The sequence below is a fragment of the Acanthopagrus latus genome, chromosome 4 (genome assembly GCF_904848185.1).
Source record: "Acanthopagrus latus isolate v.2019 chromosome 4, fAcaLat1.1, whole genome shotgun sequence".
Taxonomy (NCBI): Eukaryota; Metazoa; Chordata; class Actinopteri; order Spariformes; family Sparidae; genus Acanthopagrus; species Acanthopagrus latus.
This window is the reverse complement of record NC_051042.1, coordinates 32,302,997-32,327,652: the sequence shown is the minus strand read 5'-3', so window position 1 is coordinate 32,327,652 and position 24,656 is coordinate 32,302,997. Positions and strand designations below refer to the sequence as shown.

Here is a 24,656-nt window from a genome sequence, read left to right as displayed (position 1 = left end):
TGGGAGGTCATGTATGATTGGCTGATATTCAACCTTGACTTCTTGTAACTGTGGGCCCCAACTGACTGCTGTCCCGCATACTCTCTGTACATTACACTGTATCACGTGCATAACAGAGCCAGAAACCAGTGGTGTTAGTAAACTGTGTGAATTAGCTCAACACTACAAATGATGCATCGCTATAGATTAACCTAAATTTAAGTAAAATCCAACATACACATGCACATAGTGCAGCTGTAATATTAATCCAAAAACACTGATGGGGGGCATTTTATATCATAATGAGTATTTTAAGTTTTCATACATTTACATTTTTCTGATAATACTTACATACTTTTACTTCAGCAATATTTTAAATGGAGGACTTTTACTTGTAGTTGAGTATTTTCACTGCGTGGTATAAGGGACTGATTACCAACATGAGTCACCAATTTAATTTAAAAACAGTACAAACTGAAATAATCTACTGGACAAAGACACAATCTTATGAATAACAGACTAATAACTGATTGATTTAAAAAAAAAAAAAAAAAAAAAAAAAAGGCCAACTTTTAGCAAAACAAACAATTCGATCGAGTTTCTCCACGGACTGTTTTTCAGTAACACGGGAAGTTACTGTAACCAAGCAACGCTGTCGTTGCCATGGCAGCAGTGCCTGTCTCCCGCAGAGCCGGCTCCGGGAAGTTTTGTCAGTGCCTGAAGTAAAGATGAATATCGTGTTTGGAACTACAACTTTAAGTTTTAGAGATTTCCTCTAAGTGTTCATGACTTTTGTACTTTAGCTGTTTTTTTTTTCTCTTCTTTCTTTTCAACGTCACGTACGTCGCCTCTGTTAACTTTAGCAGACGTTAGCTAAATGGAGTCGGAGCGGAGTGAGAGCAAAACGATGCGAGCTCAGAAACGTAACAGCGGTGCGAGCGACAGATGGGACGTTCTCGCCCCCAGGGTATAAAACTCTTTTTCTTTTAGTGGTGGTTCACATAATAATGCTATATAGGCTAACTATAAAAAGTTTAAGCATCGGGCTAAGTGTCGAAAGTGATTGGTTGAAGTTAGTAGCCTAGCTAATTTGGTGTTTTTGTAACCTTTAATCTTGTTTAATGGAACTCAGTTCATCTGTTAGTAAAATATATTTGCAGGTCAACAGCTGCAAGTTGCACCTGACAACTGTGAAATCACTGGTGCCTGAAGGAGCCCAGAGGATGGTGAGTAGTGAGGGAAAAGAAGAAAACACACACACACACACACACACACACACACACACACACACACACACACACACACACACACACACAGATCAATGTGGCTAGCATAACTTCACAACATATCATGTTTCCCACTTAACAGACTGAGTCTCAAGTTCTTGTGAAGGAAAAATATATGAACTCCCCCCAAACAATAAATCATCCGAAGCCAGGTAAGATTGGCCCAATCCACTCATTCATACACACATACTCTCACACTGATCGCCCAAGAGGCTTTTAGGTGATTCAACAGTTTGCACTCTTTGTTTCTCTATACCGTACTCTGTAGAAAACAGGTCGCTTGCCCACAGCCATAGAGGACGTGTCTACACATCCCTGGCGCCATCATTTGCGAGTGACTCTACATACTCTTCTGTGGGTGTAGTAGCGGGTGGTGCCCATTGTGGTTTGGAGGTAGCTTCATGTGCTGCACAAGATGCTAGAGACAAACCTAGAAGACCAACCCACAGTGCATGGACTTCTTACCACCGTAATGTCTCAAACCTCCCCAAACCAGCAGGTAAATTTGGAAATATCACTCAGAGAATAATGGGGAAATTGTAAACAAGTTGTGTTGTCAATTGTTAGATTTAGAGTTTCTACTTCATGTGTGAATTTCATCCAGTGCACTTTAATTGTGTCTTGAACTGTGTGTCAGGTGGTTCTGGAGGATATAAGTGGAACACGGTCCCTGGCTTTCCTCCCACTCGGTTGCCATGGGGCAGTTTTGCATCCAGTTTTCAACGCATTGACTTGGACAGGTGCCTCTGCTCCGTTGACTTTCTAACTGATTAGAATTTTATCTGTGGAGGTAAAATGTCTGATGCTGTTCATCAGATTAACATGTCATGTGTGAGGGCAGTTCTCTGTATCTCTGCTTCTCAGTGTATGCCTTTTAGTTTTATTGGTGTCAGGAACTTAGTCTGGCTGTCACTTTATCTACAGTAGAACTGACTTTCGCCTAAAAATGTCTTCAGATGGCCACCAGGGAGCAGCAAAGTTCCTTAAAATATCACCACTTGTCTCCAAGGATAGATGTTTGCTTAAAAAGAATTACATCACTGCTGAAAAAGCAGAAATAAGTCAATCAGTATTCATTGAATAGTCGTTAACCAATAAAACATTGGTTTGATGACAACATTGCATGCCCTAGAGGTGAAATACAGTTGTTATGTCATGGAAAAATAAGCAAAAATAATGCTAAGACCATACTAAATCTAATGTTCCAGACACTGTCTGGAGGAATGTCCCCAGCTGGGCATTATGGATGGACTACAGCTCCTCAACCTCCAACACAATCTAATCACAAAGATCCAGCATCTGTCACAACTGCAGCAGCTCGTTTTCCTCAACTTGTGTGACAACCACATCTCTGAAATGACTGGCATCGAGGCTCTGAGCTCACTGAGGATCCTCATGCTGGGGAAGAACAGGTTGGTTGACATCAGATGATACACAAGAATATTAGTCTGAATTGCCTCTTTTACTCAGCTGGTGCTATGAAGTTCATATTTATGGTAGTAAAGCAACATTTTCAGGGTAGGTGTTATAATATAGATGCCAGATGAATGCTGCCCTTTAATCTAACATTCACATCTTTATAATTATGTAAAATGCAGCATGTCATCAGACTTAGAAGGTGGTCAGCTAAATCCTGATATGTGTTGCTATTGGGTTACCCAAGAGAACATTTAGTACATTTTAGTATAATAATTGCAGCTACATGATAAGATTCAGAGATTGGTGTTTTCCAGTGTGTGTCCATTTTCATTCATTTTGGTGCTAGTTATTTTTGTTTCAAAATGTCAGCACGAGGAAGATTTGGGTCACTAATCACTGTGGATGAAATCAAACCGTGGCATTTGTTTCATGTTCTGTTATACATGGCCTTTGTCTTTTTAGGCATACATACTTCGGGGCCACGTGTGTCCTTTGAGGAGTAAAGGAAACTACTGATTACCTTTCCATTGCCATTTTCGAAAGACCACAGCCTTTCATCCTTACATGTAATCTGATATAAAACCATATGGACAGACCTGAACAATAACTCACTGTACACTACTCTATGTTCTGCTTCCTCTGGGAATGTAACCTTTGAATACTTTTGTTGGCCGGGGCTGTCCACTGTCTGATGATTTTCCTGAGATTGTATATTTGGCTGCACCTGGTGCATCTAAGAATGGGTAAAATCTGTTATTGATTGCTGACAATATATTTTTCATGTCTTTTTTATGTGACTTCTTGCTACTTTTCAGAATCAACAAAATATCCTGCCTGGAGGGCCTGTCCCATCTAAATATCCTGGATTTGCATGACAATCAGGTACTGTTCCTCCACTCTCCTCCCACCTAAACCATGTTTGTGTATGTTTAGTCTACTTCATTTGGCTGCTTTTTGAAGCTGTAACTGGAGATCATGACTTTTAGCTGCAGACTTGAGCAGAAGTCTATTGTCTCTTCCACCTCCTCCACACTCTGTCTAACTAGTGGTTTGTTATGTGAGATGCAGCTCAGAGTCAAACAGACATGACAGCAGGAGGCCAGGCGTGAGAAACCAAGCTCTCATAGTCATTTTAGACACTTCATTTCAGTCCACTGGTTTATAAAGTGATACCTATTCAGGACAGACATTGTCCACTTGTTACTGTCTAATATCTCAACAGTGCACCTCTATTTTGTGGATTAAATGTCCTAAACAATATTGCTGGCAAACTGGTCATGTCTAACCTATTTTTTCCTTTTATTTAAAGGAGTAGTTCACCCAAATTCAGTCATTATCTACTCACCCTCAATGTGTGGTTGAGCTTCAGACTGGGTGCATGTCAACGCTTTTAGCTTAGCAGCTACAGTGAAAAAAAGGATGTAAATAATATCTTCAAATCAATTTGGGATCCTGGTGCTTTGGGGAATTTTGATTATGAATGGAGCCATTTTTTGTTGTTGTTTTTTGCATTTGAAAGAATTCCCCATTAACTTTAGTTATTTGGGAGAATGCTGTTTTGCAGTGAAGCTTCAGAATTATTTTGTATAATTCTATGAAACTTAACTTTCTGTTGGCAGTGAACCATCTTTTCTAAAGTAAGAAATGTGATGGCCGTTATGAACGCCCTCTTAACTACCACAGCTGTTAGGGACTCAATTTCAGCATTTGTTTTAGTTCCCAGCACTGTGTGAGAACAAATGATTCAAATCGATCAGAACCCACATGGTCTCCCACATTCATTTCCTCAGTGACCCCATTATAATATATTCAACAGGCACAACTCTTTCCATGTTGTCAGCATTGGAGCTGTAGGAGATAATGCAGTTCCTCAATTAATTTGAGTCTAAATCTATAACGGAGGCTGTTTGTTCAGCCTGCACCGCAGAGCGTGGCTCACAGATATTAAAAGCCTGAGAAATCAACTGGTGAGGATTTTAGCAGCTCCTGGAAAGAGAAGATAAAATAGAAAGGCTTCCCTTGGTCATATTAGTGTTTTGCCAGCTTTGCCGCCTACGCCTCCTCCTCAGAGAGCTACTCCAGAGTCCTGGTAAGACTCCATCCCTCTCTGATGTTGGCTGCTCTTTGCATGAGCAGGCGTCCCAATTACTATTCAATGACTGCCTCACTGTTGTTGTTCTTCCTGACAGAGGACACTTTGTTGTCTGAAATTCTGTCCAATTGTTGTTTCCTATCTCTATAGTTGATTTAAGCAGTTCTGATAATGTAAAAACTGAATGTTGTTGATGACATTTTTTAAATTGATAAATAGATTATTTTCATTCTGTTCTTGTTGGTAATCTGAGTTCATTTTATTCATGGGTAGTCATTTGCTGGCAGACGGAGGAGCAGATGATACATCTATTATTCCGACCAGGACAGGTTGCTTTTTCACTCACTGACTTCAGAACCCCACATTATGTCTACTGAGATAACTGTTAAATTACCTTTCCTCAATGCTGTCCAACCTCACCAGAGACCCGACCACCCAAATGTAATGTGAATTGCTGCACAATGATGATATGATATGATGAAGTGAGTGAAGTCAATGATGGAATCTTTTTTTTTTTTTTTTGGATGTTAAAGTCATGGTTATTCCACCCAGTTGACTGGTTGTTTAGTCTTTATTGGCCGTAGAAAACCAGCTGCTCGTGGTCTGCCCTTGTGTGTGTGTGCTTTAACCACAGGCAGTACATCATTGTCATCCTCTGTTCCTCCCATCCTCTAGCAGGGAGGCTCACATCACTCTAACCTATCCTCTTACCAGCATATTTATGAAACAGGATGTCGCCTCGATTTCAGAACTTCTCAAAAGTAGATATTCTCTCTGGGAATGTGGATCCAACCCACAGTCTGTCTCAGTGACCAAGTGTTGGGGTTACAACATGACCTGACATTGTTGGATAACCAGTCTTTAGTTTGGCGATGATGTTTTCCACTCAAGCAGTTTGACTTGAATGCTCTCTGAAGACAGAGGAGATTGCCCTGACAAAGGAGCAGTATCACAGTTAGAGAGGTCAGTTCAGCTTGCTTCCACGGTATAAAATGAATACGCATCCTCAAAATCGAGATGATGATTTTGATTAGGTTTGACTAAACCAGTCATGTGTGGTAAGCATAGTACACTGGGTTAGATAGAGAGGGTGCACTAGGCTTTGCTGTCATTAATAATACCTGTAACTGAAGGCAATTATATGAAATGTTTCAGATGTGATTAATTATTGTTTACATATAAGTCCAGTTTATTGTTAAGGTGAACATCCAGGTAAATACAGGATTTATTTGTGTACACAAATGTGTCCAACAATGTTGAAACTCAGAGAAATGTATAGATTTACTTAAGCTAACAGTGCATTCAGTTTGGTTGTCTGTCACTTCTGGGAGAGCCACAGAGAATGAGGGGGGAAGTTTGAGAACTTAACTAAACATAACCAAAATTTGTTACAGTTTTGGGATTTTGTTTAGTTGTCTGCCACTTTAATTTTGTAGACTATATCAAGTTTTGTCTCCCACTTCCTGTCTTACTCTTTTTTTCCCACTTGTTTTTCTGCTCACCTTTGTTTCAGTAATTAATCAGCCCCTGGTATTTTAGTCTGTGTTTTTCCTTCACTCTTCTGTCGTTGGTGTGTATGTGCTTCCTGTGTCTGTTCTCCAAGGTTCTGCGTTTTCACCTTTCATGTCGTCCATGTTCCTGCTTTCGTTCCCTGTGGCTTTCTGATTTTTTGGTTTACTTTTTTGTAATTTCTCTCTAGTTTTTCTTGGATTCTTCTTGGCCCCCGCTGGTTTGTTGCCTGAGTTTGTTTTTAAAGCTTGCTTTTTTGTTTTCTTAACAATGCCTTCCTCTGTGTCTTCTGTTTGGGTCCTTCTGCTAAAACATGACAAAACAAAACTTGAAAATCTAACCATCCGTTCTCCTACTATTTCTCTAACTGAAATCTTAGTAGTAGAGGTGAACTGATTAGTTTCACAGATTAATTAGGAAGGATTTTAAAAACTGTGTTATTGAAACTTGACTCCAATGCTGGCAATGGTTTCTTAGCCTCCACCGGTAACAAGGGGACTTAGTTTAATGTTTGACTTGTAAGCTCAGGCTCCATAGACGAAGTCAAGGTGGAGTCATTACCTGATGCTTGAGTTTGATGTTCAGCTCATCCGTGCTCATTTCCATCAATCTAATTATTTTGCGTGTGTGATACCAGCTGTTTTTTTTATGACAATATACAATAGGCATTATATGGTCGCATTTAAAAATCCACTATTGGCCAGCCTTTACTTAGCAGTGTAGCACAGCACAGGTCAAACGGCATCATGTAAGAACCATCTGAACATCCTGGACACCTGACTTACACCACTGAAAAAACAGCTAACTCATGGTGTGAAACACGAGATCTTCAAATATTTTCAAATGGAACTATGCAAAATATTCTTCAACACATGTAGTGATACTGTGCATGAGCGCGTTGACAGAGGTCTGATATGAAGACGCCTGCCTTTCTTAGGTCAGGGATGCCCATATCTGTGCCTGACATAATGTTAACCTTGTGAGGTTGTTTTTTTTCCCTGTTCGGGCAATGAGTGTTTGTTTCTCACCTTAATTAATTCAAAGCAGATTCACTGAGCATGTGGCTGTTTTCCATCCACCCACTCACACATATTTTTTCGACTTGATATTTTGAACCACACACAAGCCTGCTTCTCTGAGCTTTTACACACTTTTGTCCCGTTCTTCTGTTATGATTGTGTGTTGACTGAAAGTGTCAGCGGTGACACTACAAAACAACTATTGAAAAGGCCATTGAATGCAGCGTAATGATCTCACTGTGTTCATCCATCACCAGATGAGGGTGCTTAATGGCGGTGTTTGGGGTGGACTTGATGCACTCAGTTTATTGTAATTTTCTCTAAACAATGCTGCCACCTGTTTATGCACAGCCGCTGTCAGTGCACTTGGGAAAATCTGAGCCAACACTGTGAAAATTACACAAACAATCCCATGTTTGTATTTCCATGTATTTGGTGAATTTTGATTCCCCTGTTCTGCATGTTGAAGTGTCCTTGGGCAAGATACTTCACCCCAGACTGCTCCTGATGTGCTGGTCAGCATCTTGCATGGCAGCCACTGCCATCATTCTATGAATGTATGTGTATAGATTACTGTAAATCGCTTTGGACAAAAGTGTCTGCTAAATGTCTTAAATGTAAATGAACTCCGGCTGGTCTTATAATATTATCCTGACATGTAAAATGTGCCTTACAGGGGGTAAACACATCATTCTCAGGTTAACAGCCACCAGGAATTCATCTGAAGTGTTTCAAGTGCAATTATGACGGGAGCCCTGAGTTTTCTCTCCCAGAGAGAGGAGGGGAGAGAACAGACCCTCGTCTACTTGTTTGTTAGGATTTGGCAGGTCAAACAGGAGTCGGGGCTTGAAGTGATTGATTACATATCGGCTATTCATAATATTCTCAAGTGATACAGATTGTTTCTGTGAAGTGGTTCATTCTGAGGAACACAGGGAGTGGAAATCATTTTAATTTTAGCATAATTAGGCAGAAGGTGTAGCAGCCTCAGGCATTGCGAAGAAAATGGAGCACACCGCTTTTTGGCTTTCTGACACCCTAAACTAATTATGTTTAAATGCATGATTTGAATGTGAGGCTGAGCACAGACTGTGCACAATTACACATGTATTTACTGCTAACTCTGCCTCCCTCTGTGTCTCTCTGTACATACAGTATGATTATCCAGATTGCTGTTTTCTGTCATTTTGTGTAATTTATCACGTGTTTCATTGTGCTTTTCAAACAGATCTGCCAGATAGAAAACATGTCTCACCTGAGCGAGCTGCGAGTGTTGAACCTGGCAGGAAACAGCATCACCAGAGTTGAAAAACTACAGGGCCTGGACTGTCTGACCGAACTCCACCTACGACACAACAGCATCTCTATTGTGGTGAGAGGCCTCTTTCCCAATTTATAGCAACTCAAAGCTTTTTTATTCACTGCATCCTCACTATTCTACTTCACGTGAAGGAATTGGTGCCAACTGTTCAGAGTGAACACAATCTAATTCTAATCATGCATTGGGTTTATGCTCTTTCCTTTTCTGGGGAACAGGGTAGAAATTCTTACATATAAATGTCACCATGAACTTTCCCAGATGATTACTCACATTTGCCATTATTTCTCAGTTGACATTGACATTTTTTGTATTACAACTCTGCTGATAAGTTCAAATATGCAAATAAGTTATCAAATTAAAATGTGCCAATTTGTATACATTTCCAGAAGAGAAATATAAACATTGGATGAAGACAAATTAAAAAGTTGTTTAACTTTGTTGACATCTTAAAGATTTTTCAGAGGGATATTTGGAATGACAGTACTCATCGAGAAGCAATTTTTGCCATGTTTTTGATTTAACTGTTACATAAACCAAGATATAAATGATCAGTGGTGGAAAGAGTACTGAAAATCTATACTCAAGTATAAGTACACTTACATTACTGAACTGAATATGTATTTTAGACATTGTCTTTCCATTTCAAAATAGCAAAATATCACAAAATCTCAGAATTGTCTCAGGGTACTGTAGATTCAGACTTGAAAACTTTTGCTTTTTCTGCTGCTGTAGCAGGATTGAACGAGTTTTTTGCACACTGATGTCTAAACATCTGCATTGAGGCAGCTGTGCTGGGTCTGATCTGTACCATATATATCATCTTCTTGTATTGAGGACTGTTGAAGTTCCTGCTGCTGTGAATGATACATGTCCACTTTATTTTTTCTGCGTTTTGACGAACAAATAACAGTCATGCACCCTGACAACTGCTCTGCAGGAAAATATTCCTCAGAGGATGAATGTGCCGGGAGTGTGCCTCATCTTTCATCCTCATATCACCCCTTTGGAACGGGTCCTTTGGACTGGATGGTTAGTGATTCTCCTGTTACGGGATCACATGTAGAAGTTTTTACTGTCACAAAATAACAAACGCAGAAATTACATCAATAGAATCTTTGTAAGAAAGTCTGTGGTGAAATATATCTCGATGGTGTTACCCAGGGAGACGTAGCTCATTACCCACAACCTCCCACAGACTTTCTGGCGCAGTAAAAGAGAAACTGGATATTCTTAACACGGAAATTCACTCCCCTTGGTTTCTATAGTTTTAATCTGATAAACAGAACAGTGCATGCCAAAACAGGCCCCCTAGTTTATATGCAAATCCCCTAAGCTCTTTCCTGCTTTTGGGGTAGAAAATACAAACGGATTCGAGAATTGTGTTATATGCAACTTCTTCCCATCACTCACTCTGTCGTCTGCCTGCAAGTTCTGATCAACAACCACTTCCACTCCTAATTATTGGATGCAGTGTTTTATTTGATACACAGAAGAGGAAAATGCTAGCCCTCAGCAGATTCTCCAGTCTCTGTCATTAGTCGTGTTTGCTGCCAAGTGCAAAGTAAATAACCATCCTCCAGGTGTCCAGGTTCTGCCTTTCATTCAACACAGATGAAAAGTGGAATTCTGGTCTGGAAAAACATGCTGCTAGACACTTTTATGTAAGTTTAAGATGTTCGTATGTGTTGGGCTCAGTCGCCTAATACATATTATATAGAACCAGTCACAATGTTTGTGTACAATAATTTCACTGTAACTTTCATTGACTTTTTTCATGGAGTTATTTCGGAATGTATACACCTAATTCATCATAAATGCATGTTTCAGATCAGATTTTCACTACATGATTATCATGGCCAAACAAATTCACAGTAACAATATTATCACAATATTTGTAGAAATAAAATGTAAAAAATGCAAGTGATCAATTTTATCTTTACCTTTGTTTACTGTGTGTTTTGTGTGTTTTGTGTCAGCAGATAAATTACCCTTAATTTACAAATATAGGGAGAAGGCGAGAGTCTGAAACTGTAACTTAAAAAAAAAGAATAGGTGGAACAATAACACGCGATGGCAAGCGAAAAGGTGGCCGGGTGAACTCTAAATAATAGTATCTCAATATCACAGCACCCCTAGTTTGATGCTTTCCTACCTCATTAACAACAACATTTTAACTAATGTTAGTTTGGACACCTCTTGGAGTACAGATTAAAGAAAATGACAGCTCAAGTTTACCCAAAACTAGCAGTTTGTCTGATATATTGTTGTTGGGTAGATATCAAAGACGCTAGCAAAGCAACACAGTACCTGAAATAAGCAGAGCAGAAAGGTCAGATGGGTCAGACCTTAGTCTTTCACTGTGTATTTGATATGTATGATGACATAAATTTACTAGTTTGCTGATTTTAACTATTTTGCAATGCAAATCAACTGCCAGCTGTCTACTTACAGGCAAATTCTGTTCTGAGTACGACATCACAGTGATTGGATCTATAAGCACTGTACATGCAAACTTAATCTTTAAGTGAATATTTTGGAGAAAGTGTAGGCCTGATTATCGACACCTGATTCAGTCATTGTTATCAGGCTTCAGCATTCATATCATGTCTGTTGGGTCAGGAAGCATCTGAAACATGCAGGACATGTCCCCGAGGACAAGGATCAAAGAATAAACTTCTTCAACGCATCTTAAGACCTGTATTTTTATAACCTGCTTAAACTGTTTTGTTAGTTGTAAAAACACATTTCCACCTAAATCCATTACTTTCATACGTTTTTTTTTACAACACAATAACACAGCACAGTGATTCAGCATATAATGATTTCATAAAACCCTTGTTGTTTACACTTGCTCTCAGGTGGGTTTTCCCATTGATAAATCCTGTGGCAGTCATTAAGTGATGCATTTTACATTTTTGGCAGCAGGACCAGTGATTTGTTTGGAGGAGTTGTGTAGTCAGCATGATCATCACTGCAAGAGACAAAGCAAAAAGGCATCACTCAGAGGCACACTGGCTTTATGGATTAACAGGGGCTTTTCCAATGGGCTTGTCTTCTCGTGGGGCCAGTGATGAGTCAAGCATCACTACAATTGAACATGTAAAAAAAGTCCTATGCTGTCAGGTCTCCTGTAGATTAGTCAGCTCTAGCCTGTCTATGTGTGTTCATGTGTACACTATGAGTGTTCAGCTCTCCCTTAATCCATAATTTCCCCTCGGCTAATGTGACGTAGGTCTGGTTTAACTTTGATAAATGTTTGACATTTGGGCGTATAAATCCTAAAGGGATTCACGTAACATGACCAAACCAGTCAAAGGATAGTGAGGTTGAGTTTGTGTCAAAGAATGAACACGTTGATGCATGGACATGAGTGGTTGCAGCTTTTGCAAACAAAAGATTTCATTTAGCTAATTTTGGCAACAGAAAATCCAAAATTGATTGATAGGTGAAGTTTGAAGTGCAGTCCAGAAACAACACAGCAAGGCAAATTTAACACCAGATGGTAGCCTCAACGTGTGTTAACGTGTTATTCTAACAGAAGTCCAGTTGCCTACGATACAGCACCTAGATTTACCATCACCTGGATGACTGAGAACCATCTTCAACCTGTTATTCTAGTGCACAGTATCCTAAGCTTGATGTGTGTCTGCTAAACTCACACCTCTAGTCCGAGCTTTTAAAAGAAAAAGGCTTACTGTTGTTGTAACCCTGTGTGTTTGTTTGAACAGCTTTCATGCTCTTTTGTGCTGTGCTTTTGCATGCAACGGATTCAGCGGTGATGAGTGGTCGCACTGTGTTTGTGGAGTGATGCCTCTCCCAGACCTCAGTATGAGTGATGTCAGTATGAAAATTGCGGACACGCAAACTGTCAGTGAGAAGAGGGTGGAGCTGCGATAAGGAGGTGAAGGCACAGACACATAAATACACATTCGCAGGCATACCAGCACACGCACAGCAACTCAGCTGTACCCAGCCTCACAACAGATCCTGTCAGCTGATTGGTTCCGATCAATCGGGTTTTCTGAAAAAGAGACCACATTGGTGGGCGATTGTTATGCAGCACATCAGCTCAGTGATGACATCATTCTGTCTGAGACATGGCTGCTATATTTAGCCTCAGACAGCGTGCAGAGGCTGGTGCCTCACCAGCATCCATACAGGGGCTGGCACAGACACAGAGTGTGGTGGAGGGTCAGACTAAGCTAGCATTGGGTAGCATGACTTGCAGTTTTTCAAAAAGAAGGAAAGACAAAATGCACCTGTGTTGCTGAGGTGCACAGTAAAGCATTACACAGCTAAGATAACAAAAGTCTCACACATCTTACTCTTAATAATGTTTTTTCAATGTTCAATCAGCTGTTGTTATAAGATTCATACTTTGTCTCTCCATACATCAAAAATGACTGGCAAAGTGATTATGTTTCATCTGCAGAGAGCATGAAGTCTGGATTATCAAGTGCTCGTGGCTAGCATGTTGGCATACTCTTGACAAATAATATATTTAGCAAAGGGAACAACATGATCATCCCATTTTAAGGCTTGTGTCAAGCTGCCTGAAAAATGTGAGCTCCAATATTCACGTGAAGAAATTTAAAAGAGAAAAATGTCTGTTCAACTTTCAAATCAGTCCGTCTCATAAACCCCTTTCACACCTGCCTAAAACCCACTTACACCTGCTTACACCTGGATTTGTGTGTATAACCAGGATTTACTCACACTGTGACCCTGCGCTTGTCACAGATATTTGTCGCCTCCAGCTTGTTGTGAACTGTGACGTAAATGTAACACCCAGGGAAAAAAAAAATACTACATTTGTGCTGAGTTTAAAAGAGAGACTGCAGTGAAAGAGTAAAAGTAACTGTTGCTAACTGCCTGATCGGTACTGCCTGAGTACAACTCTCAACAAAGGTGAGAAAGAAGCAAGATGTCTGCAGTTCAACCAATTCCTGTCATATTGCAAAATAGCCCTTTCAGTTTCATCACTCATTATACATAATTACTTTCCTGTGCCTCTTTTTGGTATCTGATAACTTCGAAAGGAGAGCTGTATGATGAATGTTGCTGCACTTGTTGAGTTTTCATTTACAGAAACTACAGGAGCATCGGGCTGATTTAAGACCGATATGCCTCTTGAGAATTAGAGGGCAGAGAGCTTGGCCGGTCCTGAAGGTCGGCCAAGATTATCTGTTAATGTGAGGGGTGTACAGATCCAGTCTTAAATCTCCGGAACTGCACCAGAGTCGTCTAGGCCGTCCCGAATAAATACACAACAGCCACTGCTAGAGATATCCCAGAGCAGCTGAGGTGTTGCCAAGCAACAGTAAACAACCCTAGCCCTTCAGGCTAACACTACATTGCACACTAGTGTTGACAGATAATAAACTAAACAGTTAAAATTTCACCTCTTTTCTCATTTAGTAATAGAGAGCCCAAGCTGACTGTGTCTCCCTGATCATTTTATTACCCAGACTTGTTTCTTCTGCTTTTTTCCCACACTTAAAGTATTGACTGAACTACAGCGTATGTAGTGTGTGAAGCCTGTGATCTGTGAAGATTCTCTTTATGTGCGTGATGCAACCAGATTTCACAGTCAGTTAGGATTTTAAAAGACATGTAGTGTGGGCCAAGTTTTAAACGGATCAATCCTTAGAGTGGATCTTGTTTTTCTTGCTCAGGAGACATTACCTCCCTGCCTACCTCTCTAGCAGTCCAGCAGTTTGATTTGTTCTTTTGTATGGGTCTTACTTTTTATTTTATAGGCTTACAAAATATGCTAAATGTATATAGCCACTGATCTACTCCTCACCTATAAACTAGTTTGTATACATCCCATTTAGTGTTGTGCCAGTTCTATATTTTAGGAATCGAATGGCCAATCAAGAAAAACTCTTGAGAAAATTAACTGATGGATCGAGTATTAGAGCTAATACTGTACTATTCTATACTATTCTTTTTTGCAAATTCACAGGTTAAATGATTTCATTATCAATTCAATACATTGAGCATAACACAATATAACACAACACAACACAAATGGGTCCTGATTTTTCATTCTGGACTAAAGTGAGCATGTTAGCCATTGGAACGGATGAAACAACGATGAGTAACTGTGTACTATATTTATGTGGTTGTGTGGACGGGGCTCTGTAGAAATCTTCCAGATGACGACTGCAGTGTTGCTCTGCTCTCTGCAGAGGAGGCAGCATAGCCTCAATGCTGATCTCACATTTGAATGGACACTGCCAGCAGCTCTGGAGGAGGCTGCGAGGCGGTGGCTGCAACATGGGCGGACGCTGACGCAGCTCATTCAGACTGCTGCTGGGAGTGTCCTCTTTCCTTCCAGCATGTGCAACACTGGCCACACACACACACACACACACACACACACACACACAGAAAACTACTAGACATGATGTCCTCCCACTCTGCCATCTGATTAGCGTCAGTCCTTGTGGTTGTGACATTGCTTCCGTCCCTGTGTATCCTCTTCAGCTTGCCAGGTGGCCAGCTGCTGCTCCTCACCCCACCCCCTCGCTAAATTCTGCATTGATTTTGATGCTGAGCCTGCCTGATGGAGAAACTACCCCCATCCCATTCCTTTCCCACTGAGTTTCACCCCAGCTATTGTTCTTGTGTGATGAGATACAGTAGCTAGCTGCTTAGAGTGTGTGCGTCTGCATGTGTTACTGTGAGCATTTTGAGTTAGCCTCCTGCAGCAGGGGTTCTCTGCATTAGCGCATACTCTTCTCTCTCTCCCCTCCCCCCTTCCTCTCTCTCTCTCTCTCTCTCTCTCTCTCTCTCTCTTTCGCTCTTTCTCTCTCTCCCCCTCTCTCTCTCTCTATCCCGCCCCTCCTCTCCATGTGCAGTCAAGGCAGCGTGCTGGATGTGAGTGCGTGTGTGTGTGCATGCGCAGAATGGATGGGGATGCTGTATGCTGGAGCTGAGAGCTGCAAGGTGACTGAGGGAATGGAGAGGGATACAGAGCTCTGACGGCAGTGACGATGCAGTGCCCTCTTCCAGAGCACCTTCTCCTTTTCACATCCCTCCATCTCTCTCTCTCCTCCCTCTCCCTCTCCTTCTTTTTCTTTCTCTTTCTAGACCGAGGTGGACCGCCTGCCCTGCCTGCAGCGCCTCTTTCTCAGCTGCAACAACATCACCAGGTAAGAGCTGGTATCGCTTAACTCCCTCCTCCCCACAGGGCAGGGACAGGGATAGTGGCTGGACACTTCCACGTCCACTCCCTCTGCGCTTGGCAAGGGCCTGGCCAACAAGCTGCAGGCACATGCACAACCTCTCTCTCGCACACACACACACACACACACACACACACACACAGAAAAACACATACACACACAGGTTTGCTGTGGTAGGCAGTTTCTGGAAACTGGAAAAAAAAAATCCTGGAGGTGTTCTTTATTGTTAGTAATTAGCATGCTGTTACCTAAGAAATGGGTGTGCCAATACTTCAAAGTTATTCAGAGAACAGAGAACAGGGAAGCAGACTAAGAGGAGGTAGCTCATTATTATGGAAAATTAATGACAGATTTTAGGGTTGAGTGAATTCAAGAGCAGTATCACTAGGTGAGGATGAGGGTGTGTAGGATGAATGACAGGTGTGTTTTGTTGCTTAGCACAAACCTGCTTCACTCACTTTTTCCAGTATCGGTTTTTTTCTGTTATTCCCACTCTGAGGCCACCAATCACAATGTCAAAGAGTTAACTTGATAAAGCAGCGCACAGCCATCTCACTGAATAAAGCAGCTCTAAAATTTGCTTTGTTTGTCTGGAAGAGGGGCCTGTACTGTATGTGGGATTCATGTTGGGATTGTTGTTTAATAGCCTTCTTTACCATGGTCACCTTGTGTTTTGATAGATGTGACCTGACGTCTCGTGCCAGCCCCACAGTTCTAGTGTGTGTATGAGTCTGTATGTGACACACTATTACATAGTTAGTCATGACAGAATAGGCAACAAATATCATCATAACTCATTTGTATTCCTTAACATCTTATGACATTGTAGAGTGTCACTGGATTGGAAGTACAGTGTGGATATTCAACTATTTTCTAATATATTTACACAATTGTTCTTGTTTCTTTATATTCTTATCATTTCTATAACGTCCTCAAAGCACAGACATTTTCACTAAAATCATTCTTGACAGGATGCTCGCCATAGCAGTATGTCAAGCTGGCGTGTGTACCTTTTGAAACAGTTCAAAGCTGATAGGAGAACAGTTGTGCTCTGTTGCTAGGTAGAGCGACACTCGTCTACGTGGTGCAGTGAATTGCCCAGTGGAGGTTGTTGAAGCAAAAAAAAAAAAAAAAAATCCCTCAGTAAACTTTGAGTCATTTATCATAACATCGCATTTATGACTCAGCCTGCCAGAATTAAGTTACACTTTATTTTATAAAGACAGAGATGCAGGGCTGTTGTGTTCGGAAAGTACAATTTTCAGCCACACCCCACGTGGTACACGAATATTTCGGATGCTCGTTTCTTATTAGAGCTTTAAAAGCACCGAGGGACAGATGCATGTTTACTTAATATCACAACAAGTATTGTTGTAACAGTATCCAAGAAGACACTGATCAGTGGTCACTGTGATTTAATACAATAATTACAAGGGAACTCTGTAGAGCGCCAACAGTCCCCTTTTGTTGTTACTCAGAGATACCAGACACCAAAAATACACCTGGCAAAGAAGGAGCCCCAAATCACAATACAAAAGTATGACTCCACCAACCTTACATGATAAGGAGTATATAAAGGTCTTTGGAAGTAATCCATATATCAAAAAAAGCAGTTTAAAGTATTTGTGGCTCCAGAGGAAGCTGCTTGGATTCTGATCATTTACCTCCAGTGATGTCACTGAGTGGCTGAGTATGCAGCCTACATTACCCACAATGCATGTGGGTAATGTAGGACGCAGGTTTTGAAAAGTAAGAAAATGGTATCTCTGGTTCTTCAATATAAATCTTTTTTAGTAGTTTTTAAACTACATGCAGCACTCAGTAGCCGGTTGCCCTTGAAAGAAGTTGAAACAAATCCTGGAACCGTCCCTTTATCCGGATCCACACTAAAACTTAACAGGGTCTATTCTGGGACCCGTCTTCCATCCAAGTGTTGAAAAGCCGTTTCATTTATTTTTGTGTATTCCAGTTGACAAACCAACCAACCAACAGACGGACATGGTTGAAAATAAGCCTCCTTGGCGGGGGTATTTATGAAAAACGTGTGAGATGCAGTGAAGCACCATCGGGAGCTCTCAATTAGTCTCCCATAATCAGTTGGAAAAACGCCTACTTCATTACTGCTAGAGAATAATTGTCTCTATTAGCAGTAGATGTATGAAATGATATAAAGTATTCTAAAACTATAGAGATTGAAATCAGATAACAAAGCCTGAGGTGACATAGGTACATACATTAAGTATTAGACTGGTCATGGGCTCAGACCAACAAAATAATTCTGTGATTTGTTCAAGTTCCTCAAAATAGTGCACGGATTAAATTTTAGTTGTTATTTTTTCTTTTCCAGTTGTCAGCCTCAGCTGTACTTGCTTTAATAGTTCATCAGAGGTTGATATCCGATCCTGTTTTGCATTGAGAGAAACCTTTTGACTAGCACCAGAGAGCAGTGTAGTAGGTCCATACGTAGCTTCAGGCAAATGATTCATCAAGGTAATTATGACAAATTAGCAAAGATAGGATCTCCAATGCCTCACATAGCATGACTGTGCTCTTTCATGCCTTGTTTTGCCACAGGGTGATAAGGGCAACATTGGAGCGGATTTCTCTCTCCTCACTTGCCTCCTGAGTAATGTGAGGCTGCCTGCTAAATTACCAGTTTTTCATGTCTCTTTTTAGCTTGGCTCCAGTCTGTAATACAAGCCTGAATTAAAGGTTCAAGGATCAAAACATGGATGAGGGATGTTACCCAGCATTCTGTTTATGCTGCTTTTGTATTTTAAACATCTGAATCTGAATCAGTATAGCTTTGACTCCTGATTTGATTCAAAATCCTCTTTGTGTCTAGTTTTGATCAGCTAGCCTGTCTTGGAGAGTCGCGCTCCCTTTCCGAGCTCACCCTGGATGGGAATCCTGTAGCCCTGGAGACATGGTACAAGCAGGCCGTCCTGCGCTGTGTGCTTCATCTGAGACAGCTGGACATGAAGCGCATCACAGTAAGGCTCAACTGTTTAACTGTGTCTGTGTGTGTTTACAAGAGAAGAAACGGGCCCCTGGCCAAGTTCTGCTCATTATAGCTGGGGCTGTAAATGAAGTTTATTGTCCCTGCAGATGATTTTTCTTTACCACTTCATATTTAGGACAATGAATCACATGACCAGAATTATAAAATGTCATGTCACAGTTTTCATACTATATTGCCATTATTAAACATGTTAAACAGCGATGTAGACTGTTTTATAATTTGTATTTGCAAAAGCCTGTGTTGCATCTCATAGTTTGACCAGACATTCACGTTCAGCTAATGATCCAAACCTTTGTGTCACTGTCTGAGCTTATGCTCCTGACGGCACTGGTGCTGCATGTTGATTCTTGAGCGCCACTCTGTCCTGACAAAAACTTGATTGATGATCAACACGATGAGTTCACAGTTTAAAACAAACCCACACAGGCAATCTCCCATTTACTGTCAGTGGAGCATCTCCAGGCTCCTGTACATTTTGACAATGCTGTCTTCTTTGTTTTCTGACATCAGAGCTGCATTCATCATCTCAGCTGCGTAATACCAACAAAAATGCACCAGTGACTAATCCATACACTAAGCATTTACAAGACACGTAATGTATATCCAGTCTAACAAAACAATGATTATTCTCAAGTGCAGTATGAAGACAGTGTATTTGTATAACATGCCAGCAAAGTGCTACAGTGAAATATCAGCGTGCTCTTAGAGGCTGTCAAGCAGGGAGCACCCAGGTCTGAGCTTGTACTTCCAAGGAATCTGTAAGTACCACACACCTTGCCCTCAGAACATACTGCAGATACTTTGGGGAAGAAAACCCAACTCAATTTCATGTTTTTACTTGAATTCTAAGGTCCATATGGTCTTTAACAGGTTTAACAAGTTTCATGATCTCCAGGGTCCATTAAACCCCTCCATCAACCTCTGCAGCTGTCAATCCTGAGAACAGAAACAGACTTTTTAGAGACATTTTCTTTTGGGAGATGCAAAGTTTGGATTTGACAACTTAAGCCTTGGACTGGATTTTGCATCGTCTCCAGCGGTTTCATGATATTGCTGGAGGCGAACTTCGTAGTCGCCACTGAAGATCTAAATTTCTCATCTCAAATGATTTGGAAAAACTTGCCCCCAGTGAACTATGCTGTCAGTGGAAGAGAGATCAAATTATCTGAGATAAAATCTATGCCTTACTTGCTGGCAGATTGGCCATTATTTATGAATGGAATGGGAATTAATACTGCATGGATACACTACTACTGTCCTCCTTTGGGCTAAATTGATAAATGCTGCTTCTGTTTCTTGTGGGGATATACTCCACGCATAACTGTTTGGATTAGTACTGAAACTAAAGCAAAAGGAAGATCAAACAAGACACATACAGTAGACTGGAGCTGTCCCTGATTAGATTATCATATTTCAATTGACTAATAAAACATAAACCCACTCTGAGTCAAATATTTACCTAAAATACATTTGATATGCAATAATTGTATGGATGACAGAGCCAGTAGGTGCTACTGTATGATTATTATCTGTGTAGAAATAAATTCAGCATTCAGAAAACAACTAAAATGTCAACAGAAATTAAACTGGAAATATTGTAGTGAAACCTTAACAGTCAGATAACTTCCACAGACTTCCATAGTGTGGTGGCTGCCTAAACAAAGTCATTATTATTGCTGAAAAATACCACCCATTGCAGTCAATAAGCTATTGATCAGTTTCACAGAGCAGCTGGTCATTTTTCCCCATAAAAGTTGTTTATTTTTAAACAAAATTAGTCAAAATAGTGACACACACAGCTGCCATTGTACAGTCTCCGCTAGCACTCTGCCTCTATTGATCAGACCGAGGCATCGTTTTTCTGCTAGCACGTCACAGACAGCTAAATATCCCCCAAGCTCTCAACTGGCAGACTCCGATTGTGTTGGCAGCATTGCATTCTGGGAGTTTTGGCTTTCCCCAACAGCTGGGCACAGTTGATCCGACACTGAAAATCAGACAGATAATCCTGTGATGCAGCCGGCCGGTGTGAGAGTCTCTCTCCCATCCTCCACACTGGTCCAGTTCTGGTGGAGAGAACAGTCTTCCTGGTGGCGTCTTTTGTGGTTCCCACTCTCTCGTGAATAATTCAGAACTCATGAATGGAGCGACACTCTGATTGCACAAGCTCTCTTTTTCAGGACGAGGATCGGCGCATGGCTGGTGTACAGGCTCGAAAAGAGGAGGAGAAGAAGAGGGAGAGTCACAAGCAGACCATTCATAAGGTACCAGCCCGATGTGATTTGCACCTGTTTGTATTTGTCTGCCTGGATTTACACTTTGATTATGTAACAAACACACGTAACGGCTTACATCTCAGAGAGTAGTTTAACAAGTGTCCTCTGAAGCTACTGGTGCCTCATACATCGGGTGTTGTATGGTCAGTTATTCTTGATATGAACAAGATAATAAGTTGCAGAGGGTTGAAGTACTGGAGCTGCATTCTGTAGCATTCTGAAAGCATCATTGTATTTCTGTTGTACTTATGCACAAGCTGAATGATATACTTTATTTTGAAGCCAATGCTCTTAGCCTGCAGCAGGACATTGTTATTATGGTGTGCTGGTTAAAACAATATTATCCATTTGCCAAAAAAACACATTTTCAGAAAATAGAAATATTTAGAAGTCAACTGATGCAGCTTCTTCATGGCTTATACCGACACCGATTATTAGAAATCAAAGAGACTGGAAACTGATTTTAGTTGTAGCACATTTTCAAATGAGTTTATTTTTCTCGTCAATCAGACAGAAAAAGCACAGATACTGATAATCGAAAAAATGCCCCTCATGTTTAGTCATGGTTATGATTTTTTGCTAGATTTCTTCAACTCTTCTCTCTCTCCTTATGCACCCTGTAACATATGTGCGTTGTGACTGCTGAGACTGTTTTAGTGGGCCATTAAATACATTTTCTGAATGCTGACATGGACTCAACTTAGGTCTCTGTCTTGCACAGGCATCTGTTTCGCAGTGAATGTTTGTGTGTGTGTGTTTAAAGGTACAATATGTATTGATGTGCTCTTGCTGTGTCTTTGCTGAGGTGGTTACTCTTGCTGAAAAAGAGTCTCTGTGTGGAACACATTGTCTTGCAGTAACCTAACTCCTCTAATCCCCAGTGTTGAGAAAATGTTGTATTGAATGCCGCAGCCGAGAGTTCATAAGGGCAAAGGAATCACTATGAATTGATACTGACTCACCCCTGCATCGAGGAGTGGCACATTCCATAAGTGAGCATATCGAAACTACAGCTCAGCCAGGAAAGAACAATTACAGGGGGAAGAAATCCTCTCTCTGTCAGGGTACGAGTGTCAGTTTTACTGCTGTAAGAGCCAACTGCAGTTAAATCAAAAATGCTGCAATAACAGAAGCAAATTGAATGGACCAACACATGCATATACAATTTCAAATCCAGCTCTGATAAAGTGCGACTGCCAATAAGACCAATAAGCAGTCTTCATACTATCTTCAGCAGCATACTGTATCTCAGAGACAGTGGAGGCAGCAGGTATGATTTTGCTTGTGATAATATATACTAACAGAAAGGTTCCATTAGCTGAGCATTTGACTGCTGCGTTCTACTCAAGAGAATCCTTCTCTGTCCTCTGTGTGTGTGTGTTCTGTTCATCAAGGAGAAGCGGCGTCTGGCCATCCGTAATGCAGCGCAGCAGTGGGAGGGTGTCAGGGCCTGCCTGGAGCTGCCACCAACGAATGGTGCTAAGGAAGAAGTTAGTCCAGAGAACAGCCCCGCCCACAGCCCCGCCCAAACCAATGGCCTGGCACAGGAACCTTCTCCAGATGAACCCAGGTACAAAACACTTCAGCAGATAAAGTCACGTCACCTTTCTAGAACCAGCAGAGCCATTGGCTGATGAGATACCGGTGTTGTGTGTGACTCTTGACGTTGGTCCAAGGTGAATTGTGGTTTTAGTGTAACTTTGATTGATGTGGTTTAGATCATCGGGGCGGTTACAGAAACACACAGTCCATATCAGGTGCTTATAGGGCCCAGCTAGCTTAGACTTAGGTCTTTTTTAAAGCTGTGAACAACTGTTAGTTTTCTTGAAATTTGTCACATGCAGGATGAATTGTTTGTTTTGCTTACATTGGTCCCATATTGGTTGTATTTAGTCCTCACATGGTGTAGGTGGCCTAGTGTTAGCGCTAATTGGTGAATGTTAGCATGCTAACATGGGCAAAAAGGTTGGTGCACATGATTCCTGCTGATCATCAGCATTTAGTTTTAAGACATGCAAACAAGCCAGAGCATTTTTTCCACCCTTTACATGAATGTGATTTGCTGCAGCCAGACCTTTCTCCAGCGCTGACACTGTGCTGTGTCTGGCAATGCAAGTGTAGCATTTTGCTAACAACAATAGTGTGCCAAATGCTAACTGCTGTTTTGTGCATGACTGTGTCTATATACCAACTCGCAGAGCAGCTATCATGGCTGTAGAGTACTGTTAGTTTTGATATTAGATAGTTGATATTGGTCACTATCATCAAGAGTGAGTATTGTGAATTGCAACATTGAATTTGAGTATTTTATTTTTTGGGCCACTGTTCATTTAGTTAGGCACTGGCTTACTTATGCTCTCAACTATATGAGTGTTGTATGAAGTGTTATAGTGGAGTGACTCACATGAGATTTCATCCTGAGGGGATAAATTTGTGGAGGATTAAATGCTATTTTTAATATCTGACATTTTACAAATTTTGACAGTAACATACTACTGTATGGACTATTTCAACAGTCAACATGCTAACTCTATGATAGTCTCATTGTTATATAATTATTTAGATTTAATTAGGCTTTAGTACATTTTGTGGCTCAGATGGGAAGCTGGATACATTATCTCATTGAGTTTAGATTTCAGGATGTTTGATTCAATATAAAGAACTAATAAGTGTCCTCTCCTCTCCTCCACTCCATTGTATCAGTACCATTGTGCCAACTAATGCCCCAGGAAAAGGCACTAAGTATCTATGGAAGAGGAGCAGTGATCATATTAAATTGTAACCCTGCAGAGCTGAGAACTGTTGGAAGTCTTATCTGGGGAGCCATGATCATTTTAAACCGTTTTCTGTTTTCTGAAGTCTGGACATTGGTGCCAGTACTGTCTGAATGGAAACTCAGCAGGCAAATGGAGACAAATCATTAGGGAGAGGACGGGAATTAATGTTTTAATTGTGAAGGTCTTTCGATGTGTACAAGTGTAGGGAAGATTTGGGATGAGAGAGAGGCATGTGTGAAAGTGAGACAAGCATGTGCATTGTTTCTAGCGTGATAACTGTAATAATTTAGTTTCTTTTGTGATGCAGTTATTTCTAATCCTGTAATGCGTATTTGTAATTATAGGGCAGAGAGTCTGTGAAATCTCTTCTGATGCTTATGATTCAGCTGATTCCAAAGTTGGTTTGGATTCTAAAAGCCCTTTAACGTGAGCCTGGCTTTACAGGCTTGCTTCACCTTCATCTGAGAGGGTTTTGAAGTGAACAGTTTGCTTTGATGCTGAGTTTTCATGGTTTTGTTTTGCTGTATTTTTTCTTTATCTTGTCAGACGGGTAAGCCCAGGTTCAGGACCAGAGCGACCATCAGGGGGAACGGAGATCAGACTTCGCACCAACAGCCGTCCAAACAGCCCACGAGATCCCAAGTAAGACCAAATGCTAAATTAAATGCTAAAAAATACACTTTTGACCAGTAAATAAGCAAAGCTTTCTGTCTTGACAGGGAACAACTGAGTGCAGATTTTATGATTTCTTCTTTGAGTTCAA

At 40.9% G+C, this 24,656-nt stretch overlaps 1 protein-coding gene across 3 annotated transcripts in view; it reads left to right on the top strand.

The window, feature by feature from the left end:
- The first annotated feature begins 607 nt into the window (after nucleotides 1–607).
- Nucleotides 608–24,656, top strand: part of LOC119017995 (leucine-rich repeat-containing protein 49) — a 35,463-nt gene continuing 11,414 nt past the window's right edge. The window contains exons 1-14 of one of the 3 annotated variants that reach the window (XM_037095270.1): nucleotides 608–701; nucleotides 843–946; nucleotides 1,140–1,205; nucleotides 1,348–1,417; nucleotides 1,534–1,764; nucleotides 1,903–2,005; nucleotides 2,474–2,677; nucleotides 3,500–3,566; nucleotides 8,533–8,676; nucleotides 15,724–15,785; nucleotides 18,664–18,811; nucleotides 21,021–21,104; nucleotides 22,511–22,686; nucleotides 24,440–24,535. In XM_037095270.1, the coding sequence (XP_036951165.1) occupies nucleotides 857–946; nucleotides 1,140–1,205; nucleotides 1,348–1,417; nucleotides 1,534–1,764; nucleotides 1,903–2,005; nucleotides 2,474–2,677; nucleotides 3,500–3,566; nucleotides 8,533–8,676; nucleotides 15,724–15,785; nucleotides 18,664–18,811; nucleotides 21,021–21,104; nucleotides 22,511–22,686; nucleotides 24,440–24,535 (1,541 nt within the window). In that variant the 5' untranslated portion in view covers nucleotides 608–701; nucleotides 843–856. The remainder of the gene's footprint in view (nucleotides 702–842; nucleotides 947–1,139; nucleotides 1,206–1,347; nucleotides 1,418–1,533; nucleotides 1,765–1,902; nucleotides 2,006–2,473; nucleotides 2,678–3,499; nucleotides 3,567–8,532; nucleotides 8,677–15,723; nucleotides 15,786–18,663; nucleotides 18,812–21,020; nucleotides 21,105–22,510; nucleotides 22,687–24,439; nucleotides 24,536–24,656) is intronic. The other 2 variants (XM_037095271.1, XM_037095272.1) reach the window with 2 other exon arrangements.